Genomic DNA, 26,006 nt, shown 5'->3' with positions numbered 1-26,006 from the left:
CAAGGGCCATTCCACCCCAGAAATGTCCGGGAACTTGCAGGTGCCTTGGTGGAAGAGTGGGGTAACATCTCACAGCAAGAACTGGAAAATCTGGTCCAGTTCATGATGAGGAGATACACTGCAGTACTTAATGCAGCTGGTGGCCACAGCAGATGCTGACTGTTACTTTTAAATTTGACCCCCCTTTGTTCAGGGACACATTATTCCATTTATGTTAGTCACATATCTGTGGAACTTGTTCAGTTTTTGTCTCAGTTCTTGAATCTTATGTTCATACACATATTTACAGATGTTAAGTTTGCTGAAAATAAACGCAGTTGACAGTGAGAGGACGTTTCTTTTTTGCTGAGTTTATATTATTCGTAGCCATCTATTTACCACCACAGACTGATGCTGGCACTAAGACCTCACTCAACCAACTGTATAAGGCCATAAGCAAACAAGAAAATGTTCATCCAGAAGCGGTGCTCCTAGTGGCCGGGGACTTTAATGCAGGCAAACTTAAATCAGTTTTACCACATTTCTACCAGCATGTCACATGTGCAACCAGAGGGGGAAAAAAAAACTCTAGACCACATTTACTCCACACACAAAGCTCTCCCCGGCCTTCCAAAGCTCTCCCCGGCCTTCCAATCTTACCATAATTCTTTCCTCCTGATTCCTGCTTACAAGCAAAAACGAAGCAGGAAGTAATAGTGACTCGCTCAATACAGAAGTGGTCAGATGCTGCGAATGCTACTCTACAGGACTGTTTTGCTAGCACAGACTGGAATGTGTTCCGGGATTCATCCAATGGCATTGAGGAGTATACCACTTCAGTCATCGGCTTCATCAATAAGTCCATCGACGACGTTGTCCCCAAAGTGACCGTACGTACATATCCCAACCAGAAGCCATGGATTACAGGCAACAACAGCATCAAGCTAAAGGCTAGAGCTGCTGCTTTCAAGGAGGGGGAAACTAATCCAGACGCTTATAAGAAATCCCGCTATGCCCTCAGACGAACCATCAAACAAGCAAAGCTTTAATACAGGATTAAGATTGAATCCTACTACACCGGCTCTATTACGGACTACAAAGGGAAACCCAGATGTGAGCTGACCAGACGAGCTAAATGCCTTTTATGCTCGCTTTGAGGCAAGCAACACTGAAGTATGCACAATAGCACCAGCTGTTCTGGATGACTGTGTGATAATGCTCTCGGTAGCCGATGTGAGCGAAACCTTTAAACAGGTCAACATTCACAAAGCCGCAGGGCCAGACGAATTACCAGGACGTGTACTCAAAGCATGCGTGGACCAACTGGCAAGTGTCTTCACTGACATTTTCAACCTCTCCCTGACCGAGTCTGTTATGTTTCAAGCAGACCACAATAGTCCCTGTGCCCAAGGAAGCCAAGGTAACCTGCCTAAATCGTTACCACCCCGTAGCACTCAAGTCGGTAGCCATGAAGTGCTTTGAAAGGCTGGTTATGGCTCACATCAACAACATCCTCCCGGATACCCTGACCCACTCCAATTCGCATAACGCCCCAATACATACACAGATGACGCAATCTCAATCGCACTCCATACTGCCCTTTACCACCAGAACAAAAGGAACACCTATGTGAGAATGCTGTTCATTGACTACAACTCAGCGTTCAACACCATAGTGCCCACGAAGCTCATCACTAAGGTAAGGACCCTGGGACTAAACACCTCCCTTTGCAACTGAATCTTGCACTTCCTGACAGGCCACCCCCAGGATGTAAGGGTAGGCAACACCACATCTGACGCGCTGATCCTCAACACTGGGGCCCCTCAGAGGTGTGTACTTAGTCCCCTCCTGTACTCCCTGTTCACCCACGACTGGCCAAACACGACTCCAACACCATCATTAAGTTTGCTGACGACACAACAGTGGTACGCCTGATCACTGGCAACAATGAGACATCCTATAGGGAGGTCAGAACTGGCAGTGTGGTGCCAGGACAACAACCTCTCCCTCAATGTGAGCAAGACAAAGGAGCGGATCGTGGACTATAGGAAATGGCGGGCCAAACAGGCCCCATTAACCTCTATGGGCTAGGTGGGACGCAAGCGTCCCACCCGTGGTGCACTCCATCAACCTGCTAATTCTCTCTCTCTTTCTTTCTCTCTCTTTCTTTCTCTCTCTCTCTTTCTCTCTCTTTCTCTTTTTCTCTTTCTCTCTCATTTAACGTGGCAAGTCAGTTAAGAACAAATTCTTATTTACAATGACGGCTTACACCGGCCAAACCCAGACGACACTGGGCCAATTGTGCGCTGCCCTATGGGAGTCCCACTTCACAGCCTGGATGCTCGTCTATGAAAATCCAACTGACATTTAAGTCTGAGATACTGACCTGTTGCACCATCTACAACCACTGTGGTTATTATCTGAGCCTGCTGGTCATCTATGAACATTTGAACATCTTGAAGAACTATCTGTCCTTAACCTCTATGGGCTAGGTGGGATGCTAGCGTCCCCCCCGTGGTGCACTCCATCAACAGCAGGTGCATTTCAAGAGCGGCAAATTTGAATCCAAATAAATGTCAAAATTCAAATTTTTCAAACATACAACTATTTTACACCCTTTGAAAGATAAACATCTCCTTAATCTAACCACGTTTTACGATTTCAAAAAGGTTTTACGGCGAAAGCATAAATTTAGAGTATGTTAGGACAGTACATTTACAAGAGTTGTGTGTAATGTTTTGTCAAGTCAAAGACAGGGTCACCAAAACCATAAAACCAGCTAAAATGATGCACTAACCTTTTACAATCTCCATCAGATGACACTCCTAGGACATTATGTTAGACAATGCATGCATTTTTAGTTCTATCAAGTTCATATTTATATCCAAAAACAGCGTTTTACTATGGCATTGATGTTGAGGAAATCGTTTCCCTCCAATAACCGGCAGTCAAGTCAGCACCACAAATTAAATAATTAAAATTAGAAAACATTGGTAAAATATTATATTGTCATTTAAAGAATTATAGATTTACATCTCTTGAACGCAATCAACTTGCCAGATTTAAAAATAACCTTACTGGGAAATCACACTTTGCAATAATCTGAGCACTGCGCCCAGAAAAATACGCGTTGCGATACAGACCAGCCGTCATGTTGGGGAGATCTAAAATCGAAAATACTATGTAAATAATCCATTACCTTTGATTCTCTTCATCAGATGTCACTTCCAGGTATCACAGGTCCATAACGAATGTAGTTTTGTTCAAAAAAGCTCATCATTTATGTCCAAAAATCTCCGTCTTGTTAGCACATGATCTAAGCCAGCCGGACTTCTCGTCATGAACGAGGGGAAAAAATATATTTACGTTCGTTCAAACATGTCAAACGTTGTATAGCATAAATCATTAGGGCCTTTTTTAACCAGAACTCTTTTATAACGTATTGGAACGAGGGTACCCAACATGAACTCGCGCGCCAGGTGTCTAATGGGCCATCATCGTTCCATGGCTCTTGTTCGGTCAGATCTCCCTCCAGAAGACTCAAAACACTTTGTAAAGGCTGGTGACATCTAGTGGAAGCAATAGGAAGTGCCAAAATATTCCTCAGCCCCTGTGTTTTTCAATGGCATAGGTTTAAAGGTAATACAACACATCAGGTATCCACTTCCTGTCAGAAAATGTCTCAGGGTTTTGCCTGCCAAATGAGTTCTGTTATACTCACAGACACCATTCAAACAGTTTTAGAAACTTTAGAGTGTTTTCTATCGATATATAATAAGTATATGCATATTCTAGTTACTGGGTAGGATTAGTAACCAGATTAAATCGGGTACATTTTTTTATCCAGCCGTGCAAATACTGCCCCCTAGCCCTAACAGGTTAACATCGATGGGGCTGTAGTGGAGCGGGTCAAGAGTTTCAAGTTCCTTGGTGTCCACATCACCAACAAACTATCATGGTTCAAACACGCCAAGACAATCGAGAAGAGGGCACGGCAAAACAAATTCCCCCTCAGGATACTGAAAAGATTAGGCATGGGTCCCCAGATCCTCAGTTCTACAGCTGCACTATCAAGAACATCCTGAGCGGTTGCATCACCGCCTGGTATGGCAACTGCTCAGCATCTGACCGCAAGGCGCTACAGAGGGTAGGCAATGTCAGAGGAAAGCCCATAAAATTGTCAGAGACTCCAGTCACCCAAGTCATAGACTGTTTTCTCTGCTACCACACGGCAAGCGGTACCGGAGCGCCAAGTCTAGGACCAAAAGGCTCCTTAACAGCTTCTACCCCCAAGCCAAGACTGCTGAACAATTAATCAAATGGCCACCGGACTATTTACATTGGGGGAGGGGGGTGGGGTCATTTGTTTTGTACACTGCTGCTACTCGCTGTTATCTATGCAGTCACTTCACCCCTACCTACATGTACAAATTACCTCAACTAACCTGTAGGCACACTGACTCGGTACTGGTACCTCCTGTATATAGCCTCGTTATTGTTATGTTATTGTGTTACATTTTTTACTTTAGTTTATTTGGTAAATATTTTCTTTACACTGAACTGCACTGTTGGTTAAGGGCTTGTAAGTAAGCATTCAAGGTAAGGTCTACAGTTGTTGTATTCATCGCATGTGACAAATTAAGTTTGATTTGATATGTATTGCGATTCGCACAATTCTATATGTATTGCGATACTGTTATTTTATTGCAATTCAGTGTTTCAAACTTATTGCTCACAATATGTCTGCTGCAGTGGGACGAGAGAGCTATGATCTGTCATCATCATCATCTCTTTCTCTCTCAGCAGAATAATCCACGAGGTAACGACAGCAAAGCTGCTACGGTCTGATTTGGCATTTGATACAGAGCGCAGCTCACTCAAATTGGAAGCCACACCCTTTCTGACGGAGGAGAAATATCAGTGAACCGCACCTACCTTCCAACCGCCAAATGCGCCAAGACCTCTCAGCAGCCCTACTTATCAATCTTTTCCCCTAAAATACCAGAGGTGATATCAATTATAGAAAAACACGAGGCTGTCTTCACCACCACATTAGCACAGAAGTCACTCCATTGGATTCATAACACATCCAAAAGTGTTTTCTGACCGGCTCAAGGCCTCTGAGAAACTACGGCTCGGCCGAGGGTATTTTATGGTTGAGATCATCTTATTTCCTACTGCATAATTTTCAAGTGCCATTTCATTGCTGTCGGAGTGCACGGGGGTGGCTCTGGACTAGCTGGCTTGGACAAGGGCTAAGCAGCCAGGAAGGCTGGTTAAAATTGGTTAAATAATGTAGAGAACAATTTCAAAGAGTTTGTTTATGGCCTGTTAAAATAAATCATACAGCTTGGAAGGAAAACAATTTGCACCCCCTTTCACATTAGCGTTAGCAAATGGAAAGTTACTGTTCCAACCTCCATTCTTGCAAGTCAATGGTACATTCTAAAAAAATATATAAAATTATACAAGAGATGTCTTTGCAGTTTGTGACATACAGTTCACATACTGGAGGTATAAATATTCTTAGAAAATCTGCCAACACAATCTGCTACTATTACACAATTTCTACATTTAGTGCAAATCATGATGTATGCATTAATTAAGGCTTCATTAATGCATTTACTGAAAATATAGGCTGTTACTAGGAGCCATGGGCTGTTATAGCTGTTTATAACAAGTCAAAAGTTTCTCACTATGTGACAATGACAATGGAGGAGAAGTCAGAGGGGGTGTTTACTTGTCCCTAAGGTGCATCCATACAAGGGAATGTATACCGCCCTATGGGAGAAGCTGACACCAATGTCCTCTGGTACATGGACGACCCTGTCACCATAGTGACACATACAGTACTGTGAAGTACAACTGCGGTCGTTGACACAATGTCTACATCCCAAATGGCACCCTATTCCCTACATAGGGCACTACTATGGGCCCTGGTTAAAATTAGTGCACTATGTAGGGAATAGGGTGCTATTTGGGATGCAACGTTACCACATAAGGCCTCAACAATACAAGCCATTAGCGCTTGGTCAGTTCAATGTAGTGGCTATGGAAAACCTATATTTTAATATTGGCATATCGTGTGACGAGGACAGGTAAGTTAAATGGCTTATCTTGGCAGTTCACAGCTACGTGGTTTCGCTGGTCCTCTATGTCTCAGGTTATAGGAGCCTGGCTCTAGCAACGCCAGGGCCGTAGGTTCGAATCCCGCTGGGTCACATATACAACAAATGTATGCACTCACTGTCCTTCTAGAAGTCCTTCTGGAAAGAAGAGCTAAATAATATTACACCTACTCGTCTCATGTCTTTCGCCCTTGTAATCCGCACTGCATTGAGGTTGACAGTGTGATAAGACTTTAAATTCTTTAAAGAGAGAAATGACCATGCAGCAATATTGAAATGGGATCTCTGGGTTAGAAACCGAGTCAACTGTGCACCACAAGACTGTGTTATCCCGCTGAGCTAAAGCCTAGGCATTATCTCTGAGCGCTAATGCAAGTCTTCAAGTCTCAGGCAAGGTTACTTGTCACGTGAACATGGTTCACAGAACCAGCCTTTACACCTTCAGTGTTAGGTGAATACTAGGATTCCAGGGTAAATTTATCCACAGACAGAAGGGTTGGAACCGGTTCAGGAAACAGAACAGAAAACCGTAAAATAACTACATTTTTCTAGGACCAGAATCTGAACCAAGAAAGAAAGTGAAACTATTCTGTTCCGGAACAGAACCGTTATTTTAAAAGCATGGGAACCGGTTAACCTGTTAGGGCTAGGCGGCAGTATTGACACGGCCGGATAAAAAACGTACCAGATTTAATCTGGTTACTACTCCTGCCCAGTAACTAGAATATGCATATAATTATTGGCTTTGGATAGAAAACACCCGAAAGTTTCTAAAACTGTTTGAATGGTGTCTGTGAGTATAACAGAACTCAAATGGCAGGCCAAAACCTGAGAAGATTCCATGCAGGAAGTGGCCTGTCTGACAAGTTGTGTTTCATCTTGGCTCTTTTTATTGAAGACTGAGGATCTTTGCTCTAACGTGACACTTCCTACGGCTCCCATAGGCTCTCAGAGCCCGGGAAAAAGCTGAACGATATCGAGGCAGCCTCTGGCTGAAACACATTATCGCTTTTGGCAAGTGGCCGATCAGAGTACTATGGGCTTAGGCACGTGCCCGAGTCGACCGAATGCTTTATTTTCTTTCGTCTGTTTACCTAAACGCAGATTCCCGGTCGGAATATTATCGCATTTTTATGAGAAAAATGGCATAAAAATGGATTTTAAACAGCGTTTGACATGCTTCGAAGTACGGTAATGGAATATTTAGAATTTTTTTGTCACGAATTGCGCCATGCTCGTCACCCTTATTTACCCTTTCGGATAGTGTCTTGAACGCACGAACAAAACGCCGCTGTTTGGATATAACTATGGATTATTTTGAACCAAACCAACATTTGTTATTGAAGTAGAAGTCCTGGGAGTGCATTCTGACGAAGACAGCAAAGATGATAACATTTTTCTTATAGTAAATCTGACTTTGGTGAGTGCTAAACTTGCTGGGTGTCTAAATAGCTAGCCCTGTGATGCCGGGCTATCTACTGAGAATATTGCAAAATGTGCTTTCACCGAAAAGCTATTTTAAAATCGGACATATCGAGTGCATAGAGGAGTTCTGTATCTATAATTCTTAAAATAATTGTTATGCTTTTTGTGAACGTTTATCGTGAGTAATTTAGTAAATTCAGTGTTCAGTGTTCGGTGGGAATGCTAGTCACATGCTAATCACATGCTAATGTAAAAAGCTGGTTTTTGATATAAATATGAACTTGATTGAACAAAACATGCATGTATTGTATAACACAATGTCCTAGGGTTGTCATCTGATGAAGATCATCAAAGGTTAGTGCTGCATTTAGCTGTGGTTTGGGTTTATGTGACATTATATGCTAGCTTGAAAAATGGGTGTCTGATTATTTCTGGCTGGGTACTCTGCTGACATAATCTAATGTTTTGCTTTCGTTGTAAAGCCTTTTTGAAATCGGACAGTGTGGTTAGATTAACGAGAGTCTTGTCTTTAAAATGGTGTAAAATAGTCACATGTTTGAAAAATTGAAGTTTTTGCATTTTTGAGGTTTTTGAATAACGCGCCACGGGATTACACTGGCTGTTACGTAGGTGGGACGATTTGGTGCCACCTACCCTAGAGAGGTTAATAACGTTCTGGTGAACATATTCTCCAAAACGTATTCTGGTGTCTGCCTGCTAGCTGAAAATCTTTACCAGTATTCCTGCGTGTGTAGGCTACCTACCCCTCTCCCTTCCGAAGCACAAGCTACTGTAGCCTACTGACGTTACAAGAGTGATTCAGAAATACGGGAGAGAGATTTTTATTAGAGAAGAATGGATTCACTTTTTCAATGCTAATTAAGGATACTATAGTCACCATGTTTGAAATTGGATTACTTAACTACATTCTTAAAGAAAATGGTGTACTTTTTACTGCATACATTTTACCTGACACCCAAAAGTACTCGTTACATTTTGAATGCTTAGCAGGACAGAAATAATGTTCAATTCACACACTTATCAAGAGAACATCCCTGGTCATCCCTACTGGTTATCCGTAAATAAATAAAAAACGGTGCTATCTGGTTTGCTTAATGTAAGGAATGTGAAATGATTTATACTTTTACTTTTGATACTTAAGTATATTTAAAACCAAATACTTTTAGACTTTTACTCAAGTAGTATTTTACTGGGTGACTTTCACGTTTACTTGAGTCATTTTCTATTAAGGTATATTAGCTAGCTAGCCCTACATGCGTCTCACGCCCTACATGCGTCTGTCCTATACATGTAAACAATAGTGTGCCTGCTCCATAGCAAGCTGCTCTATCTGCACTGATTGGTGAAGTAATTTAATGCCGAGCTAAACGTAAAAAAATCGATTTCAAAGGTGTAAATATGAGGCTGTCTCCAATTTCAGAGGTTTAAAAGGAACAGAAAGGAACGATATTAACCATTTACTTTTTGGGGATCGAACCGGTTCAGAACTTTATTTAGCTGAACGTAAGAGAGGAACGGAACCAAAATAATTATGGTTATTTTCAGAACGGAAAATAATTTTAGTTCCAACCCCTGCTGAAAACCCAGATACAGTAATTGATCCTAGCACAAGAAGAAAAAAACAATAGTTTAATTGTTTTAATCACATGGAATGAGTCAACGCATCTCGCCTTGGGGTGTAACTGGCTTTCTTTCTATCCAGCTGAGCACAAAAACCCATTTGATAAAAGTTTGTCTCTGTAATTACACTTTGAGCATCGTGATACTTTATAATTTCCAAAAAATCTGTGGCCCAAAATTAAGAGGAACATTAGATACGATTTTTGCTTTGGGTTTTTTCTTCATATTTTGGCTTGCATTCCTCTCTTGCTCTTTTCCTCCGGCACACAAAGACAACAGTGATGTTACCTCGTGTCATCCTTTGTTGGTTTCTGCTTATATGTCATGCTGTTTTCCTTCCTTCCATCCCTCTCTCACTCTGTTTCTCTCCCCTTCTTTCTCTCTTTTTCTACCTCTGCTCTTCATCCTCTCACTCTACCTTTACTACTCTCTCCATCTTTCTACCTCTCTCCCCCTCTCTTTCTTCTGTGAGTTCTGATTGTAATAAGTGTAACTGGCCATAGTGAGGATACAGGGTAACCCTGCCAATCTAATAATCACAAGGAAACACCGGGGCAGCATTCAGATAAAGCTTGAAGGGGACAAAGTGTTCACAGTGGATATTAAAGAAGAACATTCAAGTACCTATGTGTCTATCATCCACTATGGGTTTGTCCCAAAATGGCACCCTATTCTCTATATAGTCCCTATGGGCGCTGGTCAAAATAAGTTTACTAGAGAATAGGGTGCCATTTGGCACGTACAGGGTGAATCAGTTAATCACTCTGAAGACTGGGGTGAGTGGAGAGTCTCTTGTTCACATTCATCTATGATACAGTTGAAGTCGGAAATATACATACGCTTAGGTTGGAGTCATTAAAACTCGTTTTTCAACCACTCCACAAATTTCTTGTTGACAAACTATAGTTTTGGCAAGTCGGTTAGGACATCTACTTCATGCATGACACAAGTAATTTTTCCAACAATTGTTTCCAGACAGATTATTTCAATTATAATTCACTGTACCACAATTCCAGTGGGTCAGAAGTTTACATACACTAAGTTGACTGTGCCTTTAAACAGCTTGGAAAATTCCAGAAAACTATGTCATGGCTTTAGAAGCTTCTGATTAGCTAATTGACATCATTTGAGTCAATTGGAGGTGTACCTGTGGATGTATTTCAAGGCCTACCTTCAAACTCAGTGCCTCTTTGCTTGACATCATGGGAAAATCAAAAGAAATCAAGACTAAGAGGGCAGACGGAGGGGCAGAGGGACCAACCCAGCACCGACCGGCAGTGTGCTCTCTGCGGCCACAGATGGTGCACATGAAGGCCCCTCCTCCAGCCTCCCTATGCACAGCCACTCCCAACTCCATGGGCACCGGAGCGGGAGTGCTGGGAGATGGAACCGACAGAGCCCACTCAGGACGTCCACGGATGACCAGCAGGTTTTCCAACCAGATGGAGATATCCACCAGTTGGTCAAAGGTGGTGGTGGCATCCCTGCAGGCCAACTCCCGTCAGACGTCCTCACGTAAGCTGCATCGATAGTGGTCGATGAGGACCCTGTCGTTCTATCCTGCTCCGGCGGCCAAGGTCTGGAACTCCAGCGCAAAATCCTGTGCGCTACTCGTCCCCTGCCTCAAATGGAAGAGTCGTTCACCCGCCGCTCTACCTTTGGGTGGATGGTAAAAGACGGCCCAGAAACGGCAGGTAAACTCCTCGAAGTGGTCCAACGCCGCGTCTTCCTCTCCCCACACGGCGTTTGCCCACTCCAGAGCTCTCCCTGTAGGCATGAGACGAGGGCGGATACGCTCTCCCTTCCTGAGGGAGCTGGGTGAACAGTGGCCAGGTAGAGGTCCAGTTGTAAAAGGAACCCCTGGCACTGTGCGGCCGTCCCATCATACTCCCTGGGAAGGGAGAGACGTATTCCACTGGAGCTGGATCCGGACAAGCCCGGTAGAGATAACCCCGGTTGAGCTGGTCAAGCAGCTGGAGAGTCTTCCTGTCTCTCCCAGCGGTCCATGTTCTGGACAATGCGATCCATCATGGCACCGAGATGATATTGCATAGCCGTTCCTCGACTCCTCTGACCAGGGTACCTGCTCCTGCTGACTCCATGGTTGGTGTAGGATTCTGTTAGGAGTGTGTATCGGAGGCGAAGTCAGGTGCAGGAGAGCAGAGTGTCGTGAACAGGCCCACATTTTATTCCAGTCAAAATGACAGCACAAAAAGAACATAAAATGTGCCCATAACACGGAACATAGACAAAAAGTAACGCGCGTAACAATATCCACAATATCAAAATCCACATAACACAAACAATCCTACACAAAGACATGATGGGGAACAGAGGAATAAATACATACGAATTGATTGGGGAATGAAAACCAGGTGTGCAGGGAACAAGACAAAACAAATGGATACATGAAAAATGGAGCGGCTGTCACACCCTGAACTTAGAGAGACTTTTATTTCTCTATTTGGTTAGGTCAGGGTGTGATTTGGGTGGGCATTCTAGTTTTTCTATTTCTTTGTTTGCCGGGTATGGTTCCCAATCAGAGGCAGCTGTCTATCGTTGTCTCTGATTGGGGATCATACTTAGGCAGCCTTTTTCCCACCTTACTTTGTGGGATCTTGTTTTGTATAGTTGCTGTGTAGCCTCCAGTGACGATCCATGGCCCGGAGCCTCCAGCGACGGTCGGCGGTCCAGAGCCTCCAGCGACGGTCGGCGGTCCAGAGATGGCTCTGGGCCATGGATCATCACTGGAGGCTTCGGCCATGGATCATCACTGGAGGCTTCGGGCCATGAATCATCACTGGAGGCTTCGGGACATGAATCATCACTGGAGGCTTCGGGACATGGATCATCACTGGAGCAGGGCGTTGACCCTGTTTGCTTCTGTGTGTCGCTCTGGATGGGAGTCTGTTAGATGACTAATGTTATGTAGTTGTTGAGCGGCTTCACTGCCAAGTATATGTTTTCAATAAAAAAATGCAAAGAACCTGAATGTTGAATATTCAAGATGATGCTGCATACCATTTTGCTCAATGGCGCTGTAAGTGTAATTGAGGCATAAGTGTGTGTGCGTGGGTGTGTGTGTGCATGTTCAAAACATCTCTTATACTCTAACCCGGCATATACTACTGTATGCATATGTTGTGCACGGTTTCCCACGGACGAGCATTAGGTTATACTTGATTGAGCCCGCCAGTTTGCGTCATCCCAAGTGCACATCAAGCAGAAAGAGGTTTGTACTGTACTGTATAGTATTGTAAATGATTAAATGCAGCCCTGAAATGAGGGAGGAAAAGCAGGATAAAGAAAAGGAAGGAATGAAGAGGTGGGGGATAAAGAAGAGGAAGGAATAGGTGGAGGATGAGGAAGGAAGGAAGGAAGGAAGGAAGGAAGGAAGGAAGGAAGGAAGGAAGGAAGGAAGGAAGGAAGGAAGGAAGGAAGGAAGGAAGGAAGGAAGGAAGGAAGGAAGGAAGGAAGGAAGGAAGGGGTGGGGGATAAAGAAGAGGAAGGAAGAGGTGGGGGATAAAGAAGAGGAAGGAAGAGGTGGGGGATAAAGAAGAGGAAGGAAGAGGTGGGGGATAAAGAAGAGGAAGGAAGAGGTGGGGGATAAAGAAGAGGAAGGAAGAGGTGGGTGATAAAGAAGATGAAGGAAGAGGTGGGGGATAAAGAAGAGGAAGGAAAAGGTGGGGGATAAAGAAGAGGAAGGAAGAGGTGGGGGATAAAGAAGAAGGAAGGAGGAGGTGGGGGATAAAGACAAGGAAGGAAGAGGTGGGGGATAAAGAAGAGGAAGGAAGAGGTGGGGGATAAAGAAGAGGAAGGAAGAGGTGGGGGATAAAGAAGAGGAAGGAAGAGGTGGGGGATAAAGAAGAGGAAGGAAGAGGTGGGGGATAAAGAAGAGGAAGGAAGAGGTGGGTGATAAAGAAGATGAAGGAAGAGGTGGGGGATGGGGGGAAAGAAGAAGGAAGGAGGAGGTGGGGGATAAAGACAAGGAAGGAAGATGTGGGGGATGGGCACAGGGGCTTTTAAGGTACTTGTGAGAATATTGAAGAGAGAGAGAAAGAGAGACATATCAACCCATTGGGCACACACTGCTTGAATCAACATTGTTTCCATGCCATTTCAGTTAAATTATGCTGAACAAAGAAGAAATAGACGTTGAATTGACATCTGTGCCGTGGGAATGGAATAGGCAAAAAAAGAGGGACCCAGAAAATTGCTCTATTTTCATCTTCAATGAACAAACTCAACAGATGAAATGTCTCTGTATCCCTCCCTTTCTATTAGTCTCTCTACCTCACTTTCCCACCACTTCACCCATCCCCATAGGAGTTAGCACCACAGAGGATAACCGCAGACTTATAACCAAACCACACAACTTCACAATCCAAACCTTTCATTAGGTTTGCTCACTGCTCCAGGGTGGCTTGATAGACACATGCACCCGACGGCACTCCAATAGGTTTTACATTGGCCAATTACCAGATCACCAGCAAGGACCACAGTGTCACAGAGAATAGTCCTTCGGTGTAACTCATAAACTCATGCACACACAGCTGTTCTTGTCTATTCCCAGCTAATGGCAATCCTAATAAAATACATGCACACTGGCAAGCCTATTGACTACTTCCACTTTTTTTTATTGCCCTAGTTGACTGATTTACAGCCTGGGTTATGGTGAGAATGTTGCTTAGCCAGGCCTTGCGCTCTAATCCACTTCTTCCCAATACATTATTTGTTTATGCAGCTCTCTCTCTCACACACACACACACACACACACACACACACACACACACACACGCACTTAAAAAAAAAATAAGAACAAATTCTTATTTTTAAAGACGACCTAGGAACAGTGGGTTAACTGCCTTGTTCAGGGGCAGAACGACAGATTTGTACCTTGTCAACTCAGGGATTTGATCTTACAACCTTTCGGTTACTAGTCCAACGCTCTAACCACTAGGCTACGCTGTCACCCCACATACACACAGCGAAGGCACCCCAAGGTCATGCAACCCCGCGGCCACTCTCACCTGAGTCACCTGAGTTTACCCACCATCCTCCTTGGTCCTGACAACGTGCCCTACCCCCCCGCCACTGCTTGACTCCTAGTGTGGTCAGCCCCCCGCAGCGACGGACGTCAACAGGAGCATGCAGCTTTTTTGGCCAATGTTCACGTTTAAGAGTTGACAAAGATGTAGATCGCAATGTGACTTCCTGGTTATCATTTTGATGCATTGAGGTGTTCTTATACTGTTCTTATACTGAAAGAATGGTACCAATTCCCTTGATAGGAAAGACTGGTTCTTGGCTGATGGTTTTGTAGAAACTCTGACAGACATAATGAAAAGTTTGAGCATATCAACCAAGGCTAGACATATCCAACTTAGACAGTTATGCAACTAAAGAAGACAGGGACTGTGTCTACAGAGAGAATGCAAAAGCAGATTACTGGTATTCACCTTGCAAGATTGAGTGATGTCTAATGTATTCAATACAGTCTATACGACCACCGTGTCTACAATGTCTCTGTAGAAATGTGAACAGGGGTTTCAAGGACATAGTTAATGATAGCTTCTCCACTGCAGCCAGAGGAGAAAGCGAGCAAGCACAGTGTTTGAGTAACAATATGTAAAATGTAGCAGCGTTCACAGTGGTGGGGGTTTCAAACATATCAGCCAGCTACTGTTCAATTTCACATAGAGTAGCAGTGGACACCTGGCGCGTGACACTCTACCCACATTCAAATCACCTATAGCTGCACTGATCCAACAGAAAAAGCCAACAGAAAAAGCGAAGTCAAAATGGGGTCCCGGCAGGTATTAAAGAAGCCCCAGTCGCACTTTCTGAGGTGAAAACTCTGACAACTACTGATAAGGCCAGCCCACTGGATGGGGAAGAAGGACACAGACATCTCATCCCACTTCACGGATGCCCACGTATCACCGTTTCAAAGAGCGGAACTGTTGCAGCTTTGTTTGAGCGCTTTTGGGATTTATATTAGAGGTCGACCGATTAATCGGCATGGCCGATTAATTAGCACCGATTTCAAGTTTTCATAACAATCGGTAGTCAGCATTTTTGGACGCCGATTATGCCCAATTACATTGCACTCCAGACTGCGTGGCAGGCTGACCACCTGTTAAGCCAAGGTAAGTTGCTAGCTAGCATTAAACTTATCTTATAAAAACAATCAATCTTAACATAATCACCCTGTTAACTACACATGGTTGATGATATTACTAGTTTAACTAGCTTGTCCTGTGTTGCAAATAATCAATGCAGTGATTTATCATCGAATCACAGCCTACTTCGCCAAACGGGTGATGATTTAACAAGCGCATTCACGAAAAAAGCACTCTTATTGCACCAATGTACCTAACCATAAACATCAATGCCTTTCTTAAAATCAATACACAAGTATATTTTTTTAAACCTACATATTTAGTTAAAAGAAATTCATGGTAGCAGGCAGTATTAACTAAGGAAATTGTGTCACTTCTCTTGCGTTCTGTGCAAGCAGAGTCAGGGTATATGCAGCAGTTTGGGCCGCCTGGCTCGTTGCGAACTGTGTGAAGACCATTTCTTCCTAACAAAGACCGTAATTAATTTCCCAGAATTGTACATAATTATGACATAACATTGAAGATTGTGCAATGTAAAAGCAATTTTTGTTTTTTTTACACAATTTGTTGTCCAAGCAGGGAGTCTACACAGCAAGGGCCTTTAATGGGTATTGAGTGCTATGGTCGGGCAGTATCCAGATTTTCATACATCATACCGTTCCTGTACCATACCGGGTTAAACCTTTTCTTTGGGGGGGGGGGGGGCGCACAAAGCTAATTTAAGCAGCAGGGATGTTGATCCAGGAGATTGATTGTCTCTGCTGTAATCAAGAAACTTGATCTTGCAAGCTAGCCACTTATCTAGCAACCAAATGCATAGCTGAAGCCCTGAGCTGGAGATCATTTACTTGGCCCATCCCTTTTTTTTACGGTATTGAAAATCATACCGTTGGTATTTCGAAATACCCCGGTATAGGGTATATACGGTATAGTGCCCAAGCCTATTGAGCGTGTCTCTCGGAAACAAGTGGTGTTGACGTCTTTATGGAACAGCATGACAGCTCACTTTGATATTGTTTTGACTACGCAATAGAAGTTGACTACTGCAACTGCATTTAACAAATCGACCCGGTGCCAAAATGTACTCATTCCAAACCTTGTGAAGTAAATACAATACACTACATTCTGGAAATACTTTGTTTGCCACATTGCAATCAGCAAAATGAACATTAGACTTCAAAAGACAGGTTCAAAATGGGACTCTTCTTCTGTCTGTTGCACTCCAATGACAGGTATTGAGCAGCAGATTGTCAGAGAGTTGGACAAAAAGCTTTGTTCACGACACCCATGTATTTACCTGTCACTCAAACATGCTAGGCTGTCCATTGACCATCCAGATGATTAGTAAATACCAGACCTGTGTCAAATATGAATAAATTAATGAATTTGTTTGTCTGATGTTATGACTATATTATGTTTCTCTTTTTGTTGTGGAATCTCTTTGAACGCAGTGCAATTTCTGTATATAATAGACATTTCTGTGAAAACACACAATAAAATACTATCTAATCTAATCGAAATATTTTAATACTTCCTTATACTTTAGAGTTGCTGTTGGTTAGGTGTGTCTGGTACAATGGAATATCCCAAAAGTACAAACCTCAATCTTGTTTGATCCAGAGTTTAATTGGGATATAAAATGGTTTCCCTCTAGATGAAAATCAAGCAGAACGCTGGGGGGAATCACTGCAATTAAAATATCTAAATTTCCCTCCAAAATGAGGATTTGTCTTTTGTTTTTCACTGAGCTCTCTAATTTGATGCCACTGTGCTGTGTACCAATTTACGTTAAAGAGGTTTAACAACAAAGCCAGTGGGATATTTAGGGGCCATAAACGCTTGTCGTAAATGGAGACATACGCAAAGCACTTAATGCCGTATTATATGCTTAGAAATCATGTATTACGCTTGGAACCACAACAACAGACTCTGGAGGGGCAGTGGGGTTTGGATTCTATGATGATCCAAAATAACATTAATGAAATTAAAACAAACTTTGGGGACATCCGGTAGCAAATCTAATCATGCTTTGAGCTAAGGAACTTCATTGGGACTTGAAGTTTGAATCTGAAGTTTACGTAACATCATTGAAACTTGTAATCTGTATACATGAAAAGACATGAATTTGATTGTACACAAATGGCTTGTAGACCTTATATAGCTTTTACACCAGACTCTAAAATCAGACTCTGTTATATAGACATACAGTGCATTCGGAAAGTATTCAGACCTTTTGACTTTTTCCACATTTTGTTACGTTGCAGCCGTATTCTAAAATGGATGAAATTGTTTTTTCTTCCACATCAATCTACACACACAGTACCAGTCAAACGTTTGGACAAATCAAATCAAAGTTTAATAATACAACAGTGAAATGCATACTTAACAGGCTCTAACCAACAGTGCAAAAAAGGTATTAGGTGAACAATAGGTAAGTAAAGAAATAAAAACAACAGTATAACAGACAGTGAAAAATAACAGCAGAGAGGCTATATACAGTAGCAAGGCTATAACAGTAGCAAGGCTATATACAGGCACCGGTTAGTCGGGCTGATTGAAGTAGTATGTACATGTAGATATGGTTAAAGTGACTATGCATATATGATAAACACAGAGTAGCAGTAGCGTAAAAGAGGGGTTAGCGGGTGGCAGAACACAATGCAGATAGCCCGTTTAGCCAATGTGCGGGGGCACCGGTTAGTCGGACCTATTGAGGTAGTATGTACATGAATGTATAGTTAAAGTGACTATGCATATGTGATAAACAGAGAGTAGCAGCAGCGTAAAAGAGGGGTTGGAGGGGGGGGGGGGGTAGCCATTTCAACCGGGTAGCCAGCCATAGTTCCGGTAGCCATTTGACTACCTGTTCAGGAGTCTTATGGCTTGGAGGTTAACACTGTTGAGAAGCCTTTTTGTCCTAGACTTAGCACTCCAGTACCACTTAACATGTGGTAGTAGAGAGAACAGTCTATGACTGGGGTAGCTGGGATCTTTGACAATTTTTTGAGCTTTCCTCTGACACCGCCTGGTGTAGAGGTCCAGAATGGCAGGCAGCTTAGCCCCAGTGATGTACTGGGCCATATGCACTACCCTTTGTAGTGCCTTGCGGTCGGAGGCCGAGCAATTGCCGTACCAGGCAGTGATGCAACCAGTCAGGATGTAGAATCTTTTGAGGATCCGGGTAGCCATTTGATTACCTGTTCAGGAGTCTAATGGCTTGGAGGTAAACACTGTTGAGAAGGTACACACTGTTGAGAAGCTTTTTTGTCCTAGACTTGGCACTCCGGTACCGCTTGCCATGCGGTAGTAGAGAGAACAGTCTATGACTGGGGTGGCTGGGGTCTTTAACAATTTTTAGAGCCTTCCTCTGACACCGCCTGGTGTAGAGGTCCTGGATGGCAGGCAGCTTAGCCCCAGTGATGTACTGGGCCGTATGCACTACCCTTTGTAGTGCCTTGCGGTCGGAGGCCAAGCAATTACCATACCAGGCAGTGATGCTGTCTGGTCCAAAAATACCGATTTCCGATTGTTATGAAAACTTGAAATCAGCTCTAATTAATCAGCCATTCCGATTAATCGGTCGACCTCTAATACAAAACTTTGGCACACAAACAACATTCTGCTTCTGAAAGGATGGAAAACAATGCAACATCGCTGGGTTGAGAGAGAGTGCTTCAGATCACTTCAATGTTCAATTTAACCAACACACAAACATCCTGTGGCGTTCTGCATTAGCATCGAACAGCCCCCGTGAAATGCAACTTTTTAGGGAAGTTAGAAAAGCCAAGGCTAGCTTTTTCAAGCAGAAATTTGCTTCCTGCAACACAAACTCAAAAAAGTTCTGGGACATTGTAAAGTCCATGGAGAATAAGAGCACCTCCTCCCAGCTGCCCACTGCACTGAGGATAGGAAACTCTGTCACCACCGATAAATCCACTATAATTGAGAATTTCAATAAGCATTTTTCTACGGCTGGCCATGCTTTCCACCTGGCCACCCCTACTCCGGTCAACAGCACTGCACCTCCTACCCTGCCTTTCTAAGGTCTTCGAAAGCCAAGTTAACAAACAGATCACCGACCATTTTGAATCCCACTGTGCCTTCTCCGCTATGCAATCTGGTTTCAGAGCTGGTCATGGGTGCACCTCAACCACGCTCAAGGTCCTAAACGATATCTTAACCGCCATCGATAAGAAACAGTACTGTGCAGCCGTATTCATCGACCTGGCCAAAGCTTTCGACTCTGTCAATCACCACATCCTCATCAGCAGAGTCAACAGCCTTGGTTTCTCAAATTATTGCCTCGACTGGTTCACCAACTATTTCTCCGACAGAGTTCAGTGTGTCAAATCTGAGGGCCTGTTGTCCGGGCCTCTGGCTGTCTCTATGGGGGTGCCACAGGGTTCAATTCTTGGGCCGACTCTCTTCTCTGTATATATCAATGATGTCGCTCTTGCTGCTGGTGAGTCTCTGATCCACCTCTACGCAGACGACACCATTCTGACTTCTGGCCTATCTTTGGACACTGTGTTAACAACCCTCCAGACGAGCTTCAATGCCATACAACTCTCCTTCCGTGGCCTACAATTGCTCTTAAATACAAGTAAAACTAAATGCATGCAGCATCACAACTCTGGACGGTTCTGACTTAGAAAATGTGGACAACTACAAATACCTAGGTGTCTGGTTAGACTGTAAACTCTCCTTCCAGACTCACAAAAAACATCTCCAATCCAAAGTTAAATCTAGAATTGGCTTCCTATTTTGCAACAAAGCATCCTTCACTCATGCTGCCAAACATACCCTCGTAAAACTGACCATCTTACCGATCCTCGACTTTGGCGATGTCAATTTCAAAATAACCTCCAACACCCTACACAACAAATTGGATGCAGTCTATCACAGTGCCATCCGTTTTGTCACCAAAGCCCCATATACTACCCACCACTGCGACCTGTATGCTCTCGTTGGCTGGCCCTCGCTTCATACTCGTCGCCAAACCCACTGGCTCCAGGTCATCTACAAGACCCTGCTAGGTAAAGTCCCGCCTTATCTCTGCTCGCTGGTCACCATTGCAGCACCCACCCGTAGCACACGTTCCAGCAGGTATATTCCACTTGTCACCCCCAAAGCCAATTGCTCCTTTGGCCGCCTCTCCTTCCAGTTCTCTGCTGCCAATGACTGGAACGAACTACAAAAATCTCTGAAACTGGAAACACTTATCTCCCTCACTAGCTTTAAGCACCAGCTGTCAGAGTAGCTCACAGATCACTGCACCTGTACATAGCCCATCTATAAATAGCCCAAACAACTATCGCTTCCCCTACTGTATTTATTTATTTTGCTCCTTTGCACCCCAGTATTTCTACTTTGCACACTCATCTACTGTCAAATCTACCATTCCAGTGTTTTAATTGCTATATTGTATTCACTTCGCCACCATGGCCTATTTATTGCCTTTACCTCCCTTATCTCATCTCATTTGCTCACATTGTATATAGACTTATTTTTCTACTGCATTATTGACTGTATGTTTGTTTTACTCCATGTGTTACTCTGTGTTGTTATATGTGTCAAACTGCTTTGCTTTATCTTGGCCAGGGCGCAGTTGTAAATGAGAACTTGTTCTCAACTTGCCTACCTGGTTAAATAAAGTGAAATAACATTTTAAAAAATAAATAAAATATGCAGTCACACACACACACACACCCTCCTGCGGCACAGCCATTCTGTTGGCTGGCAGAGGGGCAGCCCACATGGGCAGATAGACCTAGAAAGTACAAAAGAAAAGTTTCTGTGTCAATCAATATGGCCGCCATGAGGCATACGATTTGCGAATGCAGGGTTTTTTCCTTTTCTTTGGCTTGAATAGAAGGACAGGCACCATCTTTGGGAACTGGGCTTAGAAATTGCAAACGCTCCTGAAAGGCATGAACCTAAGGATACAGGGAAACCGGTTGGCTGGCCTGCTTAAGGGATGTTAGTACTCGCCAAATGCTTGTGGAAACAGTGTTAAGAAAGATACATAATTTTTTCACGTGGCTCACGTGAAAAAAGCCTGTGACATAGGTCCATTATTGATGACATCATACAAAGCCATTTATTGTTGTGTAGAAAGCTGACAAAAGACTGAATGGATATTCATGTCAATGAAAATGGTTTCATAGAAAGCAAATATTCTAACTAGGGTTGGGTGGTATTTCATTTCTTTATACCGTTCCTGTACCATACCGGGGTATACGGTATTGCCAGCAGTGCAGACAAGGGGCTCTATTTCTTTCCAAGCATAAAAATATAATAAAATTAGTATAAAAGCAAGGCAGCAGGGATCTTGCTCGAGGACGGGACTAATTGTCTCGGCTGTAACCAAGAAGCTTGATCTAGCAAGTTAGCCACTTAGCTAGCAAGTTAACAAACCAAATGCCTACCTGGAGACCTGAGCTGGAGATAATTAATTTGGCACATCTTAGATACTTAACTTGTAGTTAGTTTTAAGCAATGCTACTTCAGCTACTCTGAACTGACAAAAACGGTTTCATATCAATAGTCTAAAGTAGCTTCCTCGGCTTGTCTCCTTTCCTTCATCTGCACTAATATCACATACGGAATGTTCGATTCTATTTACTGTATAAACTATTAAAAGACTCAAATCCAGGACACAGCGATTATGCAATTTTGTGTATGTTTATATCAAATGGAAGTGATTACAATGATAAATAAAGATAGAGAGGGAGGTGGGACGAGGAATTACAGGAAGTCTTAATAATAATCATATTCATCACATGGGACTGGCACAAATCCATTTTGCTTAAATCACAAAAAAATGCTCTGCGATTGACATTAGGTCTGGGCTGTGACAAACAAACACAACTAATAACATGAAACATCAAAGAAAAGAAAACTAATTTGGGAGGTAAAAAAATTGTCATTTGGCTAGATGCACATTCCAGTAAACGATAAACCACCCAAATCAATCTACAATGTGGGTTCGTCTAGAATTCCAATCTGTCATCGAATGGCCAGAGCGGCACGGGAGCGCAAAGCATGTCCATTTGGTATTTGGATAACACACCAGTCTGTAATAATGTAGGACTAAATGTATATTTTCTAAACAGCTTAACTTCTACCTGGCGCACATTTAATCTGTAACCTATCAAATCACAATGTAATTCGTTTTTATGATATGTATATTATTGCGTTTTCTCACACAATAATGTCATAGGTTCTTATCACAGGGTTACAGCAGTACAGTACTTTGGAATATAATCACTGGATTATAATCATCCAAACATACGTTAAATAATCACGCCACAGTACAATACTATAATGAATTTAAAATATCCACACTACACAACATACAACATTATCCTACATACAGCATTATCCTACATTATAATATCAAACACATTATATAATATCTGGTGATAATAGGTTGGTCGAGACACAGCAGCCCCACTCCGATCCCAATTCATAAAACCGAAGTGCGCACGTGACGCATGTTCCGTCACCTAATCCAAATTTTCCATTGAAAAATAAAACGGATAGTTCAAGATGCTCTCATTCACCTTCCCAGTTTAGTTACATGATTGATAGGATGTGAAACGCAATCCCCAACTAAGCATGCGGAGGCTGTGGCGCAAATGTTTCCTAAAATACACTGCTGTCCATCCTATTATTTCTCTTGAGTGGCTTCGGGCGGCGCGTGTCAATCAATCTCCGCGAGTGTATTTTTCATTCTTGGAAGAGCCTCATTCGTTGACACTCTCTAGTTATTATTTCATCTTTGCTCGCTCGGAGATTAAACAGAGAAGTATTTAGTTTGACATGGTTATTCGGTTTGGTCAGAGCAGCTTGCGCGTCCATAGACGTTTATGATACGAGGGCGATAATCTAACTTTCATGACATGCCTATTTAGGCATTCTTGACTGGCCTATATAAAACGTACCGGTATACAACATACATTGTTTAGGGTATAAAATCATAGGGTATAAAATCATGCTACCAACATTGACATGGCATCCTCTATAACGCTCGGGTAGCTACCTCCAAATGCCACCGGGACATTACTTTCACCGTAGCTTTAAACCCAAGCTAAATTAATTGGTATAGACCAATGCATTTTATTGATTTTCATCGATGTATGTAGTACGCCTATCACAAATTCTAAATCACAAATAAGCCTACTTTTCTTGTTCATTTCGACATTTGCACGCGAACAGAGTACACAGCTTTACCCAAACGCAGGTTTATTGTTGTCATATTTCGGACTCAAGTGTATCAGAACAACAATGTTGTGTCAAATACAACACTTTGAAACTTGTTTATAAACACAATACAATACTTTGGCTACTCCGACCTCATGCACAATATTACTCACCTGCATTCCTTAGCTTCTTATTCCGGTAGACAGAGAATATCACCAAAAGGTTGCCCAAAATATCAACCACTATAGTGAATATCAGGAAGCAGCCCAAAGTTGTAGTAACCCACGGAGGGCGATTCAACACTTCCTCGTACGGGTCCAGCGACGACCTGTTCAGATAAGACCCATTTATAATCATTGTATATTTTGTAACTTTTCCAATTAGCGAAATAAACGTGCCGCCCGTCCCATAAAATGTAGTCTACATTTTGGATACAGGGATGCCGTGGTATTCTCCCGTGGCTTTCCTCCTCTCCATATTGCCCGTTATAGCTCCCGTAAGACAACCTTCTGTCTATCCTTCTAGTCACAATGCTCGTGTGTCAGAGTCTACACGTACATGGCTATATGTGTACCCATCACATTGTTGCTTTGTGACATTGAGGCAACTTCAAACCTTCCCATGTTAACATTATGTTATTACAGTGAGCCTGTCGTGGGTGGTGTCGGGTAAGTGGTAGCCTAATGCTGCCTCTCAGCGCCCGAAAGAGGGAAAAACAGTGGACTGCACGCGCCGGCACTCCTTTTTTCCCGGTGTGTTTTGAAGCCTGGCTGCGAGCTCTCTTCGCAATTATTGCTTTGCTTCCAGCGACTCGTCGTTCCTTTATTCACGCATTCGTTGATCATTATTTTGAGGAATAGTTCATATTTTATCCATTCCCACATTGATTTATTCACACATAAAGAAACAGATAAAATGCACCTTTTTCTAACATATCAGTATAAGGATGTTGACTAGCCTATGGCATTATTAAAATATTCCTGATGATTATGCTTAACATCAATTATTGGAATTTATTCCAATTACTATGATAGAGAAAATACTATTTATTCAAATAACATATTTACAAATATTATGGAGAGACAGAAAGATTTAGACAGATGTAATCCAGATAATATGTTATGATCACAATATATAGGTCAGGGTGAGAGAATATATAATCTCTCTCTCTCTCTCTCTCTCTCTCTCTCTCTCTCTCTCTCTCTCTCTCCAACAGCATGTGTTGTAAAACAGAATCCACATGATTAGTATCTGCAGAATATCAAGATAAACTACAAACTCTAACATAGAAACATTAATTGCATCTCAAATGGCACTCTATGTACTAGTTTTGATCAGGGCTCATTGGGATCTGGTCAAAAGTAGTGCACTATATGGGAATATGCAGACAGGTTGAGGAGACTGCTTGTAGCTGAGCTGGGGAAATATAGTGGAACTGACTCAAAAAGCCAACAGGTTAAGTTTATTTTACCAAAGGAAACTGCGCCCTTGCGACCTATTAGTACATTTATGATCGCTTCTTTCTGCACAAACACGCACGTACAAGCACACACACACAGACACACACAAATGTCAGCACATGGCAGGTACTTTACACTCCCACCTACCCTTATACACACACACACACACAGACACACACACGCTGTTGAGGGGTTGTCACCCAAACCTCCTCTGCCATGCGAATGCAACTTTAATGTGGAGACATCCCACTAATATGTCTGCTGTGAGGAAGGCAGTTCATTAAAAAGGTTGTGTGGGCTATGTTCTCTCTCTCTCTAATTCTCTCTCCCCTTCTGTCTTTCATTTACTTTCTTTCCCTCCAGCTCTCCCTAGCCCCATTATCCTTCTCTCTCGTGTGTGTGTGTGTGTGTGTGGTCTCAGTGAGGGAGTCCAGATGCCGTGAGCCAGACCACCTACTCAAAATAGTCTGTCTCACAGTAGAGGGTAGGTCCATCTGTCCAAATTACCTTTACAATCAACCCAGAACATCAGCAGTTTACGTGTTGGATTAACGTTGTTAAGGGCTAATTCCAAACCCCAGGGTCTAGGCTTGGTTATTGTTAGCATATTTATCCTTTAATACAAGTAAATTAGGCTCCTAATTATGAGACTGATTACCGCTGCGCTATCATTCTGGAAAAGATACCATTGAAGCTGTTTTTCCCGAGTGGTGTTGCAGAAAAACCCATTTTAAAGTAATTGGATCATATTCAACCAGTCAGAAAACAGAAGCCACAGCGCCGCATTTTGCAGAAATAAAACAAGCACTTGCCGTCTTTGCAGAGAAAGGCACATCGAGTACCAAGACATCAACCAACTTGGTCTCACAGTCTTATGTCAGAAATAGACGGTCGTCCATGTTTCTCAAAAATCTACTTTAGAAGTATATTATTGTAGTGTTTAAGGTTAAGTTTAGCCATTAGCTTAGAATTTTTAAGGTTAGGGTTTAAAACTTGTTGGGGCTAGGGGGCAGTATTTGCACGGCCGGATAAAAAACGTACCCGAC

The 26,006-nt window shown here is 42.8% G+C and overlaps 1 protein-coding gene across 1 annotated transcript in view; it reads right to left on the bottom strand.

Annotated features, from left to right (window-relative positions):
• Positions 1–24,181, bottom strand: part of LOC106609937 (melatonin receptor type 1A-A) — a 57,918-nt gene extending 33,737 nt beyond the window's left edge. The window contains exon 1 of the mRNA XM_045722669.2: positions 23,674–24,181. Coding sequence (XP_045578625.1) covers positions 23,674–23,857 — 184 coding nt within the window. The 5' untranslated portion in view covers positions 23,858–24,181. The remainder of the gene's footprint in view (positions 1–23,673) is intronic.
• Between the last annotated feature and the right edge of the window lie 1,825 nt (positions 24,182–26,006).

This window comes from Salmo salar, chromosome 08, assembly GCF_965601325.2.
Source record: "Salmo salar chromosome 08, fSalSal1, whole genome shotgun sequence".
Lineage (NCBI taxonomy): Eukaryota > Metazoa > Chordata > Actinopteri > Salmoniformes > Salmonidae > Salmo > Salmo salar.
This window is presented reverse-complemented; position numbering and strand designations above follow the sequence as displayed.